Below are 15,487 nucleotides of genomic sequence, written 5' to 3'. Positions count from 1 at the left end.
CAGGTTCTTACAATATTATGAATATCAAACCAAATTCGCTTTGTGTAGGTTAGTTACTAATCTAACTTAACCATTTAGTTGTAATTTGAGTCACACGTATGTATGTTTTGTTCTCAGGTTATTTTGGAAAATACTTGAACAAATACAACGGTTCCTACATCCCGCCCGGCTGGCGTGAGTGGGGTGGCCTCATCATGAACTCCAAATATTACAACTACAGCGTCAACATGAACGGGAAGAAGATTAAACATGGCGACGATTACCACAGAGTAAGTAAGATTCATTAAAATTGTGGTAAGGAACTTACCATTATGTATGTATTGTATGACTTATTTAATTATGCCACGTAATTGATGGAACTGATATTAAGAGAAATAGGAATGAGTAGTTTCTTAAGTTTACAAAAACACAAATTACTACATTTATTCTTATATAGATATTTATTTCTTGTTACAGGATTACTATCCAGATTTAATAGCGAACGACTCAATAGCCTTTCTTAGGTCTTCCAAGCGAAGATTCTCGAGGAAACCAGTGCTGCTAGTGATGTCTTTCCCGGCACCCCACGGGCCTGAGGACTCTGCCCCACAGTACTCGCATCTCTTCTTTAATGTCACCACTCATCAGTAAGTAGAAAAATGAATTTTAATTCATGCCCGCAGTATTACACATACATACATACCGTCACGTCTATATCCCTTGCGGGGTAAACAGAGCCAACAGTCTTGAAAAGACTGAATGGCCACGTTCAGCTATTTGGCTTAACGATAGAATTGAGATTCAACTAGTGACAGGTTGCTAGCCCATCGCCTAAAAAAGAATCCCAAGTTTGTAAGCCTATCCCTTAGTCGCCTTTTACGACATCCATGGGAAAGAGATGGAGTGGTCCTATTCTTTTTTGTATTGGTGCCGGGAACCACACGGCACCCGCAGTATTGCCTGCGTTAAACTAAAATTTTCGTTGTTCCTTTACTTTGTGGGAATTTTTGTGAAAAATTTAAACATAACAAACAAAAGACGATTAAATATATATTTAAGTATATTTTATACACATACATTATTACACATGAATAATGATATCAGTGCTATAAATTAGTATATTATAATTAGTTCTAGGCCTTAAATGATACGACTATTTTTTTAAAGTTCCAAACACCTTCAATTTTAAACTGCTTTATGTAAGTTTAAGTAGATATAATGTAGGTATAAGTAAAACGATTCCTTTATTTATTCAGTCTAAGTTACTTATAGGTACATTGTAGGTTTCTTTATCGCCGTTAAACAAAGTTTTTGTCGAAAAGGAATATTTTATCAAAGCTTCTTAGCGTTCCTTACCTACAGAGTATGTCTTCAGTACTTTAATTTAAAAAATATGAATAGCTTTTTGCTTGGAAAGTCCAAGTTAAACCAAACATCCTTTATATTTGAACAAAACACTAATTGCTGCTGCGGCGTTTTCGCGAGCTCAGCGGCCATCTTGCTCCTCTTTAAATATTTAAGGAGTTGACCGGGTTTCTCGGGATCCTTTATAAGGCAAAGAAACCTGACGAAGGTGTACATTCCTTACCTATTTAACGAGTGGTTTCAAGATCAACTGATACAACAGAATGTGATTTTAGACTGTTAACCTATTATAAACTGCCTCTGCATTGCATTTCATTCTATGTTGCTTTGTTGTATAAGTGAACGACATTCAGTCAGCACACATTACAATTGTCCGATTTTATTATAGGCTACCAGCTATATATTTTTCATTTTTATATCTGTGTTTTGCCGCTTAAGATGGATACAAATTTTCACCTGCCATAAATACTTCAAGCTTAGTCTTATCTTGTCTTTTGGTGTAAATTACATAGTACACAAATTGTAAGATTCACCGATTTAATAAATCAGATTTTTAAAAATCTGAAAAGTAGTCTTACCTTTTATGATTTTAGACTACTTTTAAGAAATCTAGGTGGAATACTTGGTACGGAACCTTTTCGGAGTGGGTACTCATCCGCCGTCCTTGCTTTTTTGCGAACACACTCCGAAATTTTCACGTACACTTACAGCCAGCCGAGGTGCCCTGAATAATTTTACCTCCCGGGCCCGTGAGAGGCTGATTTATGTTTCATAGCAATGTTTAGACTCGGCTGTTTTATTCTGGTCTTACGATTTTGGGAGCATCACACTCGCTTGTTTATTCAGTGGATGATGTAGGCATAGAATAATCAAAGAACAATCTTTCTGTTGTTACTGTACTCACTAGAGATTTGCCAGAAAATATGATCCTTAGATCCCTTGCTTTTCAGCACATCCACGCGAGTAATTAACCAGTAATAAGTAAGTATAATAGGTCATCCTGATTTTGGTAATCCTTTAATTGTATTTTTTAACAATATTTATTTTTGATTAGATAGGTATACACGCACACATTGTTATGCTACTATCGAAGATCCTAACTACTCGTAGTTCCGCGCGCGCAGCCAGCACGGAGCGAATATATTTTATTGTTAAACTACCAAAAATTTGTACGCGTCCACTAAATGTTAATGTAATATAAGTATTTTAAGATCTCATTGTAAGTAAATTTTTGTACATTCTTTTATGAGAATAAGTTTCTTTAACCGTATAAAGCCTTCGGTAAGAAACAGCATTCGATTGTACGTACTCATATAATCGTACCTACTTACTACAAATTATTGGCAAGCGCATTCAAAGAAGCTTGCGCAGTGTTCGAAGCGGTAACATTCTGAAAATAAACTAATTAATAGCGAGAAGAAAATAAAGCGAGTACAGCCAGATACATGTCTAAATAAATACAAAGTAATTGATGACAAATTCACTAACGGTTAACTTAATACCGCTCAAGCGTAGGAAGATGAAAGTCTACAGAAGCAAACATATGGCTATAGAAGTAACAGCGATTTAGCACATGAAAATACTAAATTAGTGAAGTTATTTTTCTAATACTGAGCAAATATAAGGTATGATTAAAGAACGAAAATAATGACGAACATATTAAATCACAAACAAATAAGAGGTTTATTTATTTTCAGAATGATTAACAGGCAAAAAATAACAAGAAATAAATATTTATTTGTGGTAACGGGACACTCAACGCTTTTTTAGGCTATGGGCTAACAACCTGACTCTATTTGAATCTCAATTCTATCATTAAGCCCATCAGTCTTTCAAGACTGCTGGCTTTTGTCGACCCGCAAGGGATATAGGCGTTATTATATAAATGAATATGTGACACCCAAACATTTCTTTAACAAAACATCCGTAGATGCAAACTTTCTTCAAAGCAGATTTGTTAGGATTTGGTTTATAAATAAATTGCATACTTACAAAGTGCCATTTCTGTATTTTCTTCATTTCTAGCAAGCCATGCAGTTTGTTTTCCATAATTGACGTTTAAACTTGTTATTTATTTTGTTACAATTTTACTGCTAAAGTTGTTAAACATAAATTATCTTAAAAACCCTGGAGACCTTTTGTTCGTTTTAATACAAAGTGCTACAAATAACTTCATAAGTTACAATGGCAAATTTTCGATAAGTAGGTACCTATTTAATCAAATTTTATTGAATTCATATGCTGAACTACAATAAATTTATGTTATTTATCCCATTTATTTATTTATGTACACAAAATTATATGCAGGAGCATTTATTACAATAGTTCTAGTTCAAAGGTGCTACTTATTTCAAAAGAAATCTCTTCCAGTAGACCCATGAGAGGAAAGATGAATTTTAGAGCGGTATGGCGTGTGCATAAATAACGTTTAACATATTTAACTAAACAAACATGCTAGTACTAACATAATTAAACATGGAATAATTAAATAAATGACAGTAATAAACTACATAAACATACCAATATATATATATATATATAATTCATACTCCATTATTTATAATGTACTTACCTCATTGGCATACGTTGAAATAAAATAAATCATAATTTAAAATTTTGTATACCTACTGAAGTAAAGATAAGAAGTTAGGCTTATGTTTTTCTTTTCTAGCTTTGTTAGTCTCGGATGGGCAGCAATTGTTGCATCTAGACTGGACACCTATATGTATTCGTAATGTATTGTTTCCAAAAGTACTTACTTATGTCCAGATAATAAATCTTAAAAAATATAAGTTTATTAACAAATCATTTCGCTTAATAACTTTCGATGTAAAAGGGCCGCCTTAGTTATTAAGGAAGATAACATTAATATATTTCGCTTGTGGTGGGTCAGGCAGCGACAGGACGGCGCCAGAGATCGAACCTGCGACTGCGACTAGAGATTTTAATATTCCGTACTGTGTGGTCGGAAACCTGTCCAAGAGATTCGATGCCGACAGCCGGTATACATTGCTAATGGAGCTTGCAGTTTGTGTTGTCAGCTCCTATATGGACATGCTTTTATGTACAGCGTATCATTTTGACAGTATTTTATTTCTTAATTAAATCTGTGTGTCAACACCGGTTGTTTTTTCGGAGTTATAGTTAGATATATAAAAATTTTCAGGAGAATAAAAGGGCTTAGAATAGATTTGATATACCCTCTACTATGAAAGTCTTTACCTAAAGGTGCATAAAGTCTTAATTGCAAAAGACTAAGACAATCTCTAAAGCGCGCATCACTGAAGATGATAATATCAGTAGGTATCTGTAAACCTAGACAAATTCAAACAACTTGTAAAACGTTATGAATAGGAAGAGCGATTAAAGCTATTATATATGTATATATTTACTAATGAATGAATTTTTTACAGCACCCCAACGTACGACATGGCACCGAATCCTGACAAGCAGTGGATTCTGCGTGTAACAGAGAAGATGAAGCCCATACATCGTCAGTTCACCGACCTGCTGATGACGAAACGCCTGCAGACATTACAAAGCGTTGATATGGTAACATACTTAAACTTGAATTTTTTTTTGCATTCTCACCTCGTTGGAGAATAGACCGGGTTTTGTCTGTGACCAGGTTATAAACTACGCGACTTCCGTTTGACCTCTATAACCTTGCACGGGAACCTAACCTCTTTTGGACCACCAGGTTCCTGGATGAGCCGGTGTCCCCACGATGATATTTTACGTTTACTTTATGTTAAATGATGAGACGATAACTAAATGTCTTCGTATGTACCTTCTTTTTTAAGTTACCCAACAACTTGTACATCGAAAACCGAATGAATTAGAATTTAAAAATCAAACAAAAGATCATTCTACTTCCAAGATTAAATAATTCTCACTTATTCCCCGCCCTAACCCATATCTAAATCAAACATTTTTTCCTAGTAGCTGCGTTTTAGAAAGTTCTGTCCATCTATTTACTGGAACGAGTTTCAATATATTTTTCACTTCATTCGAATGAAAACGTGGAATATTGAATGGGCTATCCGGAAATACGGCTGTGATTTATCTGTCATTGGAAACGGACGGCTAATATTTCAGAGAACTAAAGTGAGCATTTAGCGCGAAAAATGTCCAACTTAATTCGCAGATATAAGCACTAAAATAGGATTCCAGTTTCAAATGAATCGAATATATAATGCGACCTAACTATTTTTTATGTCGCATTACCTATATGTATATATTTAAAATATTAGAGCCGCACAAATGCACGTAGATTTACTATATACCTACGTGCATTTGTGCGGCTCTAATATTTTAAAATGATTACTTTACAAGTACATACATATATATACCTCTAATAATTAAGAAAAATCTGTACACTGTACATATTTGTATAGATATTTCACATTACAGTACACATTAGTACATACTAATGTATTATGTAATTATTAATAAATAAATATAATTAGTGTAATAATAATATACTAAGATCGAAATTTGAGCTCATAGTCATTTATTTTTTAATTTCATTTCAGGCAGTCGAAAGGGTTTACCAAGAATTGAAGGCTTTAGGCGAACTGGACAACACATACTTGGTGTACACCTCCGACCACGGCTACCACCTCGGCCAGTTTGGGTTAGTCAAGGGGAAAAGTTTTCCTTTCGAGTTCGACATTCGAGTGCCCTTCCTTGTGAGAGGACCTGGCGTAGAGCCTGGCACTGTGTAAGTACATATTAAGATTTTGTTTTTCTCGTGTAAACAATTACCTGCTTTTGCGGAATTGAGACCAAAGTATATGATCTACTTTTGTGGATATGTGATTTAATAATTAGATAATAGTATGAAGTATGGAATAAATTTTGTGAAGATTTTTAAAAATCATCGAGATTACTCACTGGTGGATGAAAATAGGAACTTTCTATAGGATTCATATAATCAGCCGTAGCGTAGATCTATTTGTCCAGAATGCTGGGTAATGCAAGATATGTCTTAAGTAGATCATCATGGCTAAAAGATCATAAATTTAAGTGTTAGGAGTAGAGTATCTTTATTAATTATTGTACCTTTTCAACTTTATTTTAGGGTGGACGACATCGTCTTGAACATTGATCTGGCGCCCACTTTCTTGGACATGGGTGGCGTAGACCCGCCAGCCCACATGGACGGCCGGTCGCTGTTGCCACTGCTGCAGCCTCGGAGAAGAAGACAGGCCGCTATGCATTGGCCAGATACTTTCCTTGTTGAAAGGTAACAATTTGTTTTCAAGGGTACTAGAAGAATATTAACGTAGCATGTTAGTCTTTTCAAGTCTGTTGTCTCTGTCAACACTGTAAGGGATATAGACGTGATTATATCTATATTGTATTATGAGATTTCGCCCGTGCCGAAGCTTGCTTATTCCACTTACGCATAGCTAAACTTTTACCCGGAGTTTCGTTTGGCCGTGAAAACGTAAAAACGACAGACAGACAGAAAGATAGACATACGAGTTAACAAACGATAAACATATAAATATAAAAATCTCTTCACTGATTAGAAAGTCACTAAATTCAAAAAATTATGTTTAGTTTTGGTAAAAGTTTGTGTTTTGTCGTGGCTTTGATAAAATTGGTTTACATTTTTGTGCTATTAAGCTTACCAAATGAAACCATTGAATTTCAGTTCCGGTCGTCGCGACACCCATATGGATAACCGGGGAAAGTATAGTCGTGAAATGAACGAGAGAGCCTCAACGGAGGCTCCACATGACTCGTCCTCGGAGAGTGGAGACTTTGACGAGGACACGGACGACGATGACTTTTTAGAAGACGAAGATGTTGACGATGATGTGAGTTAAGCAACATTGTTTTACTCATAGAAATTATATATACCACATATTTTTACGATTACCTTCACTGGTGACGACAATAATAGGTAAAGAATAGTGCGTTTTTTGGACTACAATCTATAGTGTTGATAAAGATATTTAATGTATATTATTAATTTAATTTTCTTTTGAACAGTATATTTATTAATCGTTTCTATTCACTAATACGTATAACTTACTTGACCCTATTAAAATAATTTTAATGCCCAGCCAAGACGAGCCAAGCTAAATCTGTGATTTAACGGAAGGGTATGTACTATATATTTAATTTGGTTTCCAGGAAAGCTCCGATTCAGAGGCGAGCGACTTGAAAAAACCATCCGAGCCATTTTTAAATAATGAGAGTAATAACCCAATCTTAGAGGCGAGTCTGGAGAAAGCTCTTGAACTGGAAGACAACTCTAACAGTCAACCAAATTACCTTAAAGTTTTCGACGGTAAGTATCGATCTACAAATAAAACGATTAGAACTTATGAAAACTAGTGGTAGGTTTGTTGTATTTTATTTAAATAGTAGCAAATCATATTTATGAAATAATCAGATCATTTTTATGGTATTGATGAGATTAGTATTTAATGATGGTACTTATAACTTACGTACATTAAACACATTAAATGTATCGTTTCAGAGGGTTCAGACTTAGTTAATGGCAAAGCAGCGCGCTTGGCGGTGGAATGTTCTAAAGCTGAATTTCGTGCCCCTTGTTCCACAGGAAGAAAGTGGAAATGTGTATTAGTAAATGGTAGATGGCGACGTCATAAGTGCAAATATGAGGTAAAATTATCACTATTACGAACTATTATATAAAATTGAATTGGTATTAAAAAAAATTAACGGGAAGTATAGTGTAGTCTAAACAGAAAGTTTTTATTGTTTTGCAGCCTGAAATAAGTACACCGCCGCCCAAAATGAGTACAAAGAAATGTGCTTGTTTTACACCGAGTGGACTTGTTTATACTAGGCTAGAAACCGATGGAACAATAGCAAGACGACCTACGGACTATTATAGAGAAAATATAAACATAACAAGAAGCCGCAGGTCTTTAGACAATGATGTATATGAACCGAATACTGTAGATAGTATACTCGAAGAAAACCCCAGCATAGGACATTTGAGTTTCAAAAACGAACCAACAGATGAACTGCAAAATAGAGAAATTAAAGACAAGATTGACGAGCTAATCAAAGAAACTGAAGCATTTTTAGAAGCTTATGAACGTAGTAAAGATAATATAGATCATAAAAGAATCAAGAGGAGAGCCCAACATTATAATCATAGTAAAAATAAACATAAAAATGATGCTATTTTGAATAGTAATGAATCATCTTTAGAATGCAAAATAGAAAAAGATGGTACAGTTAATTGTTCTCAAGTTATTTACAATGATTTAAAAGCTTGGATCACAAATAGAATGAGTATCGAAGATCAAATTCGGCAGTTACGAACAAAACTTGAAGATTTAAAGGAAATAAAAAAGCACTTGAAATCCACAAAACCTATAGTTGATCAGCAAACGCTGCAATCAAATTTGACTATTAGCCATATACATAATAAGAATGTAACTCAGGAGCAAAATACTTCACAACATGAGCATGTAAGAAAAGGAAGATTGCATAGAACTCGAACAAAACATAGGAACAGTACGTTGTTTGATAAAAAATATCGTCAATCTAATGAATTTGTGTTACCTACTGCTGTAAATACCAACACTAAAGATGATATCTTTGATGTGCAACTTAAAAATGAAAGCTCATCATCATCTACTACACTTTTGCCCTTGTATGAAGGAATAACGACACGGCAAACTGAGGAAGAGCTTTCTATTCCCCAGTCATCTACTATTGTTGTTGATAATAATTATTTCGGATTGGAAAATGATAAGAGTACCGTATCTTCTGTCGATGAAACTACAACTGAATTTGTGTATCCGAAACTTGATAGTACAAATATAAAACATGCACTGCACGTAGCAAATGCTACGGATGCTGATTCAATCGAAAATTTTTCGCAGCAAGCCCAGTATTTTAGTTCAGAAATTGACAAGGTATTAACCACAAAGCATTCATTAGCTACAAATAAACCAGAAACATTTACTACACCAGCCATCGAGCTTACATCATCGCAAATTACAACTACTTCAATGAATCTTGGCCCAGCAAGATTAGATGCATCAGAATACGAACAGAGAAATCCAAACAAAGGTATGTCACGAGTAAAGGGTATTCTGGATAAGGGATTCGACAGCTTTCAAAGAAGATTACATCCACTTTATATTGAAAATGAAGATAAACATGTCTGTTACTGCGAGGAGAGTCGGTAAGGATAATTTATTCCTTATTTTTTTTAGGTATATCATTATTCAATCAGAACTCTTAATTGTTACTTGCTTTTTCTTTAGAAAATCTAGAGGACCAGGTCATAATTACTGGGAAGCGGCACAAAAAGCTAGAGAACTTCGTAAAAAACTTAAAGCTGAAAGATTACGAAAGAAGTTGAGGAAAGCGAAAAAGAAGGTATGCATTTTAGGTTGTTTATATTTTATTATAAAATGGAATCTGGATTTTTCAAAATAAGGTATGTGAAAATAGGAACATAAGTGTGATTATTAATGCCATCAGTCCCCTTGTTATATTTATAGTCATGATTCAGTATTTTCTACACGTAAGGTGATACGGCTCTGTAAACATGCTTGCTATATTTTTCATCAATGTTTCTCACTTTTTAGCTAAGTTAAAAACATCACATATTTTTACGACATACCTAATATGTAATTTTTTTATGGGCAATAAAGTTAATTGTATCGTGTTGTATACCATTTATAGGAATGTATCTAAAAAAATGCAATAATATTCGAATTTAATTTTAAAAATAATTATGATTCTGAATAATTACTGTATTCAGTATATTGTTTCAGGCTGAATTGGAACGTCTATGCGAATCAGAGCGTATGAATTGCTTCCGTCACGACAACGAGCACTGGCGTACCGCGCCTCTTTGGACCGCCGGGCCATTCTGCTTTTGTATGAGTGCCTCCAATAACACCTATAACTGCGTAAGGACCATCAACGCCACTCACAATTTGCTCTACTGCGAATTTGTCACGGGTCTCATCACTTATTACAACTTGAGAATAGGTTGGTTGAGTTATCCATTTAACTTCATTAAATGAATTATTACTTCTGTTTTTGGCTGTCTTACTGCGATCCAATATGAGTTAGGTTACCCTGCGAAGTTTGTGGAGATTAGACGGGAGTCGTCATCCATGTGTGAAATCAGACTTTTAACCTAAACCTAACCTAACGTTAAACTAATTATTATATTTTTGACTGCACTGTCAATAAATTTCCCTCTTAATTTATTGCCAACTAAGGTGATTTACTTTATTTTCAGACCCATTCGAAACCCAAAATAGGGTAAAATACTTGACAACAGCAGAAAAAGAATATTTCCACAATCAGCTACAGCAGTTACTCAGTTGCCGCGGTCCATCTTGTCGCAGATTTTCACATTCCAATCTTTCAGGTGAAAATTTCAAATATTTTTGTTATCACTTCACTACTAGTATAAAACAAAGTCGCCCATTTTGTCTGTAGTCCCTTCGTATGCATAAAACTTTAAAACTACGCAACGGATTTTGATGCGGTTTTCACTAATAGAAAGAGTATTTTCTCCGACAGGTTTTTATATATAATTGAAATACATTGAAACTATATTAGCTGAGTTATAGCGATTTATGTCCAAGAAGTCAGAAAAAAAATCTAATTGAAGATTGCATTTGTGCGTGCGCCGCTTATACCGTTGGATACAAGTAAGAACAATGTATAGCAAAAACATTGGTCTTTATTAGTTCTACAAAAAAGTCCGCGATGACATATATCCAGCTTTTTTAATTAAGTCACAAAAACTACTTTTCTGTATTAAAAAAACATTTAATTCGTTGGGTGATGTTTAACTGGTGATATAACCAATAATACATATATCCTTATCAAAATAAGTAAGTTCATCATCACGAGCATTTAATTTAGATTATTTTTGCAGTTTACAGTGTGTTATTTAGACATATAGTTTAGGAGATATCACGATATTAGTATTGCGGCACGGTACGGGCCGGCCGCGGCGGCGATTGTGAATTGAAAATTAGTATCCAATATGTGTTGGTGCGTTGACTGTATTTGTCGAAGTAGCGGGATACACGCAAACGAAGTTGCGCGGGTCAGCTAGTTAAAATTATGAATTCTTTCTTTTACCTATAAATTTATACGCCTTTTTCTTCATTTAAACATTATTTGCTGCAGGTACTAGTGAAGAAAGCTTTAGTAGAAGATTCGAGGAAGAGCAAATGTATAGAAGTGAATTGTATGGCTATAATGAAAGGTGTGTATAAAGAAAAAAATCTTTATAATATTACATTTACTATGGTATATGAAATCCCTGACAAATCATCCTATATTCCAACTCCAACAAGTACAAAACCACAAAGATTCTTCGTAATTTTTGTTATATTTTTAGTTATGTGTTTGTCTGAAAAAAATTTAATTAGTATTAATCACTTGTATTTCTATTTTATTGATTTTCATAGGGGTGCCAAATTAATTGACCATGTATGGTGAATGATTCCAATTACATAAAAGTATTTATGAAAAGGATTTTTTTATTGTTTTTAGAGCGGGAAGATGGAATAGCTATGGTCGGCGATATGCAAGAGCGAGAGAGCTGCATCGACGACGGCACATGATGGCGTACTAGTCAAGTCTATATTAATATGTTGAAAATCGCGATAAGAAAACTTTGCTTGACTTAAGCTGTGTACTCAACGAACTCCAACGAATGGATTTCGCTAAACTTCGTTGGTTTTGTCTAGAAAGTTTGGCGAACTAATTCATTGAATCGATGAAACATTCGTTGGAACGGGGTGTAAGCGGCTTTAGGAATTGGTCGAAAAAGAATCTTATGACTTGGGAGTAAATGAATGGTAAGAAAGTTATAAGTAAGTAGACAGAAAACGCAGAGTAGAGTGAGCTAAATCTAAATATGCATCGAACTGTAGGGCTTCCCAATCTCTAGAATTTTGCTAAATATTGTATTGTACTTGTATGATAGTGTTTTATGGTATAGTTTTTCATCGAAATATCTTCTTTCTATATATATCTATAAGTCTAAAAAAAGAAGTATCACTGCCGAAAACGTAAATAAAGAAAAAATTTTGAATACTAGTTGGATCTAAGCCCAACACTTAAGTCAAAATGCAATAGTTTACTTATTAATTTCTCTTTATTTTATTTTTATTTATTTCTATTAATATCAGTTTTACCCAGTTACTGTTTATTTCTAATATGCTTATATTAGAAATAAATAGTAACATACTTTTAAACTATGTATCTAGCTTTAATTACATTGTAAAATTTAAGTATTGTATAAAGTCTCATTGTATATGCACCCTAAGGATGTATTTCCTGGACTTTTTGTAGAAGAATTTAATATAATTTACCTGGCCAGAATAAATTTATAATTATTCTAGTTTTAAAAGTAAATTTGACTGATCAATCCTTTATTCCAAAGATTTGTTTTATTTTTTAATTATCTGTAAATTTTAAGGATTCAGTGAATTTCAATAATTTTCTACTAAAAAGAGCACCTGAATTATTAAAGTACCTATAATTTATTTTGATTATCAGGCCAGGTTGTAAGAGTAATCAATGAAATGTTTGTAGCTTGCTATTTATCTTGTAGAAGGTCTAAAAAGTGATATAAAACTGTTGCCATTGTGATGATTATGTGTACTGGTTGTAATAATAAAAAAATTTAAAGTGATTTTTTTTATTTATATCCTCTTAATGAAAAAGCATTAAAATTAATTTAATTAATATATTTTGTACAAGCAAGGTGTTTACATGTTACTCAGCTCAAATATTTCTTTAAACCCAACATCTATCAACATAAGTTGCTGAACAAAATTAAAATGATTTAATTAAATATCTAGTATATTATCCAGATCACTGTCATCACAAAGCGAAAATAATTTTTGTGTCTGTAATTTTGAACAGTTCTTACTGATTGATACTGAATTGGGTTGATGCAATTTTGTACATGAATTTCGGATTGTATTAGAATCCAATCTTGGTTGACCAATAGTTATGTTCCTCTGTGAATCACATGTTTTCGCAGCAACCAAATTATTTGTGTTTAATAATGAATCTTGGATAGAAGCATAATTTTTCAGATTATCTTCACCAGAATTAGTTTCTTCATGTTGTTTATCAGCTTCATCAGTGTATTGGGCCCATTTAGAAAATTTATTACATGTAGGTGGAAGGAATATTTTTCTTTTGTTCTGTTTACTTGAAGATGAAATCTCTGGTTCCAATTTGAAACTTTCATCAGAGCTTACATCAATTTTGCCTTTAGTGTCTATAGAAGAATAATCATATTTTTGTTTTGGGGACAACTTTTCTTCAGTTTTAAATGAAGTTATATTTTTTTGTATTTTATTGTTTTTAATACACTTGCGTCGTTTTGTAGGCAATTTCAATACTATATCAGTATCTTGAAGATAACTGTTATCACAGTTAATTACATTATTTACTTCTATCTTAGACTTTTCAACATAGTTTGACCACTTGCTTTCTTGTTTTACATTCATTAAGTTTTGTTTATCGTTTTTGGATTTTTTTTCTATATGTTCACAATTTTCATCTTCAGTTGAAAGTGAGCTGTTAAGGTCATTTAAATCTCCCCTTATACCATTTAGTTTCTGGACGTGAAGCCTACATTCCTTCCCAGTACCAAATCCATAGCGGTGCTTAATAGACTGCTTTTCACCACATAACTTACACTCAAACTTGTTGGTCTTTTTTAGTTGATGTACCTAAGTTTAATAAATAAATATACTTAAAAAATACAGACACACTTTATTAACTGTAAGTAAAAATCATGCATGAGGTGAGGTGTTCGAGTGGGTAACATCTAATTTGTCCTAAATAAACTTACTTGGAAAACTGAACATTCAAAACACCTTAACACTTGAAAAGACTGAGGCATTTTAAAATAATATTGTGAATAAACTGCAACTCAGTATATACAAAAGTCCTCTGTGCCTGAACCGAAGAACTAAGCTACAACAAAACAAACGACTTAAGAATAGGAATGTGAAAAAAAAATCGATTATGGAAAAAATCGATTAAAAATCGATTTTTTTAAAGTAAAAATCGATTTTTGTATGTGATTTTTTTTAAATTAATAATCGATTAAAAATCGATTTTTATAATCATATAATAAATGCACTCCGACATTACGTTTTTGTCTTCTGGCTTGGAGCCCGGAACGCGAACTGCCAAAGAATACTATCATAGCTCCATAATATTACATTAACGCCATCTGTGCATTCTTTCTATGCTCTTAAAACAGTTTATTTATGATTAATTTAATCAAACATTCTCTAGATGGAATTAGTCGATGAACAGTATTTTACCAACATTCGGTTGATATTTTATTCATTATTCGTTGCTGAAACTTAATTTTTCAAACTTGATTGTTAAAAACTTTAATTTGTGTTGATTATATAAGAACTTACTGTTTCTGTTGTTTATTTTTAATGAATAAATCTATTGATATAATGTATATGGCGTTTATTTTGACATAAATTGAAAAATTAGGATAAAATCTATCAATATAATAAAATCGATTATTTTCTTAAGAAAAATCGCTTTTTTGTTAATCGATTTTTCATACTTAAAAAATAAATCGATTATATAAAAATCGATTTTTTATCAGCAATGTCACATCCCTACTTAAGAACGAGAATAAAAACAAAACAATGTTCTTCAGGCGGGAGCTCGGAACTCGGAGCTTTCATTTGTCAATGTCATTTTGACCAAAAGACATTGACAAATCAAAACGGTAATTTATAACAATTGGGAAAGAAAATAGGTACAATACAGCCGACAAAGAGGTGATGATTTATATGTTTTTTAAATCTTTATTTATCTAAAATAATATTTTTTATGCCATTCACCGTTTTTTTTTTTATATTTGGAAAGGTTGATATCTAATCGAATAACGCTCTAGGTTCGACCATTATAGTACAGTACAGAGTTTAAGTTTATGACACTTGCACAAATAAGCTCATGTAGAAGTTTGATTGCCAAAAGGAAAAATAAAACATTTCAGTAGGTATGAAAAACTGGAGTTACATATTAAGTTTGTGCCTATTTTTTATTCAGATCATCGATATTAAGGTATATTCATCATCATCATTATCATAATATCAGCCGTAGG

General features: G+C 33.0%; 2 protein-coding genes across 2 annotated transcripts in view; one reads left to right on the top strand and one right to left on the bottom strand.

Moving 5' to 3' along the window:
- LOC106136978 (extracellular sulfatase SULF-1 homolog) overlaps window positions 1-13,024 on the top strand; it is a 66,684-nt gene extending 53,660 nt beyond the window's left edge. Inside the window, exons 4-17 of the mRNA XM_013337697.2 lie at window positions 118-269; window positions 457-626; window positions 4,758-4,896; window positions 5,880-6,067; window positions 6,428-6,592; window positions 7,007-7,172; window positions 7,492-7,648; window positions 7,841-7,986; window positions 8,094-9,529; window positions 9,612-9,726; window positions 10,128-10,347; window positions 10,604-10,735; window positions 11,509-11,587; window positions 11,878-13,024. Of these exons, the coding sequence (XP_013193151.2) occupies window positions 118-269; window positions 457-626; window positions 4,758-4,896; window positions 5,880-6,067; window positions 6,428-6,592; window positions 7,007-7,172; window positions 7,492-7,648; window positions 7,841-7,986; window positions 8,094-9,529; window positions 9,612-9,726; window positions 10,128-10,347; window positions 10,604-10,735; window positions 11,509-11,587; window positions 11,878-11,959 (3,347 nt within the window). The 3' untranslated portion in view covers window positions 11,960-13,024. The remainder of the gene's footprint in view (window positions 1-117; window positions 270-456; window positions 627-4,757; window positions 4,897-5,879; window positions 6,068-6,427; window positions 6,593-7,006; window positions 7,173-7,491; window positions 7,649-7,840; window positions 7,987-8,093; window positions 9,530-9,611; window positions 9,727-10,127; window positions 10,348-10,603; window positions 10,736-11,508; window positions 11,588-11,877) is intronic.
- On the bottom strand, window positions 12,687-14,362 carry LOC106136979 (MRN complex-interacting protein). The gene is made up of 2 exons (XM_013337698.2): window positions 14,201-14,362; window positions 12,687-14,078 (listed from the first exon to the last, which is right to left on the bottom strand). Exons 1-2 carry the CDS (start codon window positions 14,249-14,251, stop codon window positions 13,182-13,184), a joined length of 948 nt encoding a protein of 315 aa, XP_013193152.2. The 5' UTR covers window positions 14,252-14,362; the 3' UTR covers window positions 12,687-13,181.
- Window positions 14,363-15,487: the final 1,125 nt, after the last annotated feature.

Source organism: Amyelois transitella, chromosome 4, assembly GCF_032362555.1.
Source record: "Amyelois transitella isolate CPQ chromosome 4, ilAmyTran1.1, whole genome shotgun sequence".
Classification (NCBI taxonomy): Eukaryota; Metazoa; Arthropoda; class Insecta; order Lepidoptera; family Pyralidae; genus Amyelois; species Amyelois transitella.
Note: the sequence above shows the minus strand (reverse complement) of the source record. Positions and strands in the feature narration are given on the sequence as shown.

What these genes read in the sequence shown, in the direction of transcription:
- LOC106136979 (XM_013337698.2), bottom strand. Translation starts at nt 14,251, where the DNA reads ATGCCTCAGTCTTTTCAAGTGTTAAGGTGTTTTGAATGTTCAGTTTTC. An exon ending in TTGAATGTTCAGTTTTCCAA is followed by an intron (nt 14,079 to 14,200) that starts GTAAGTTTATTT and finishes TATTAAACTTAG; the next exon opens with GTACATCAACTAAAAAAGAC.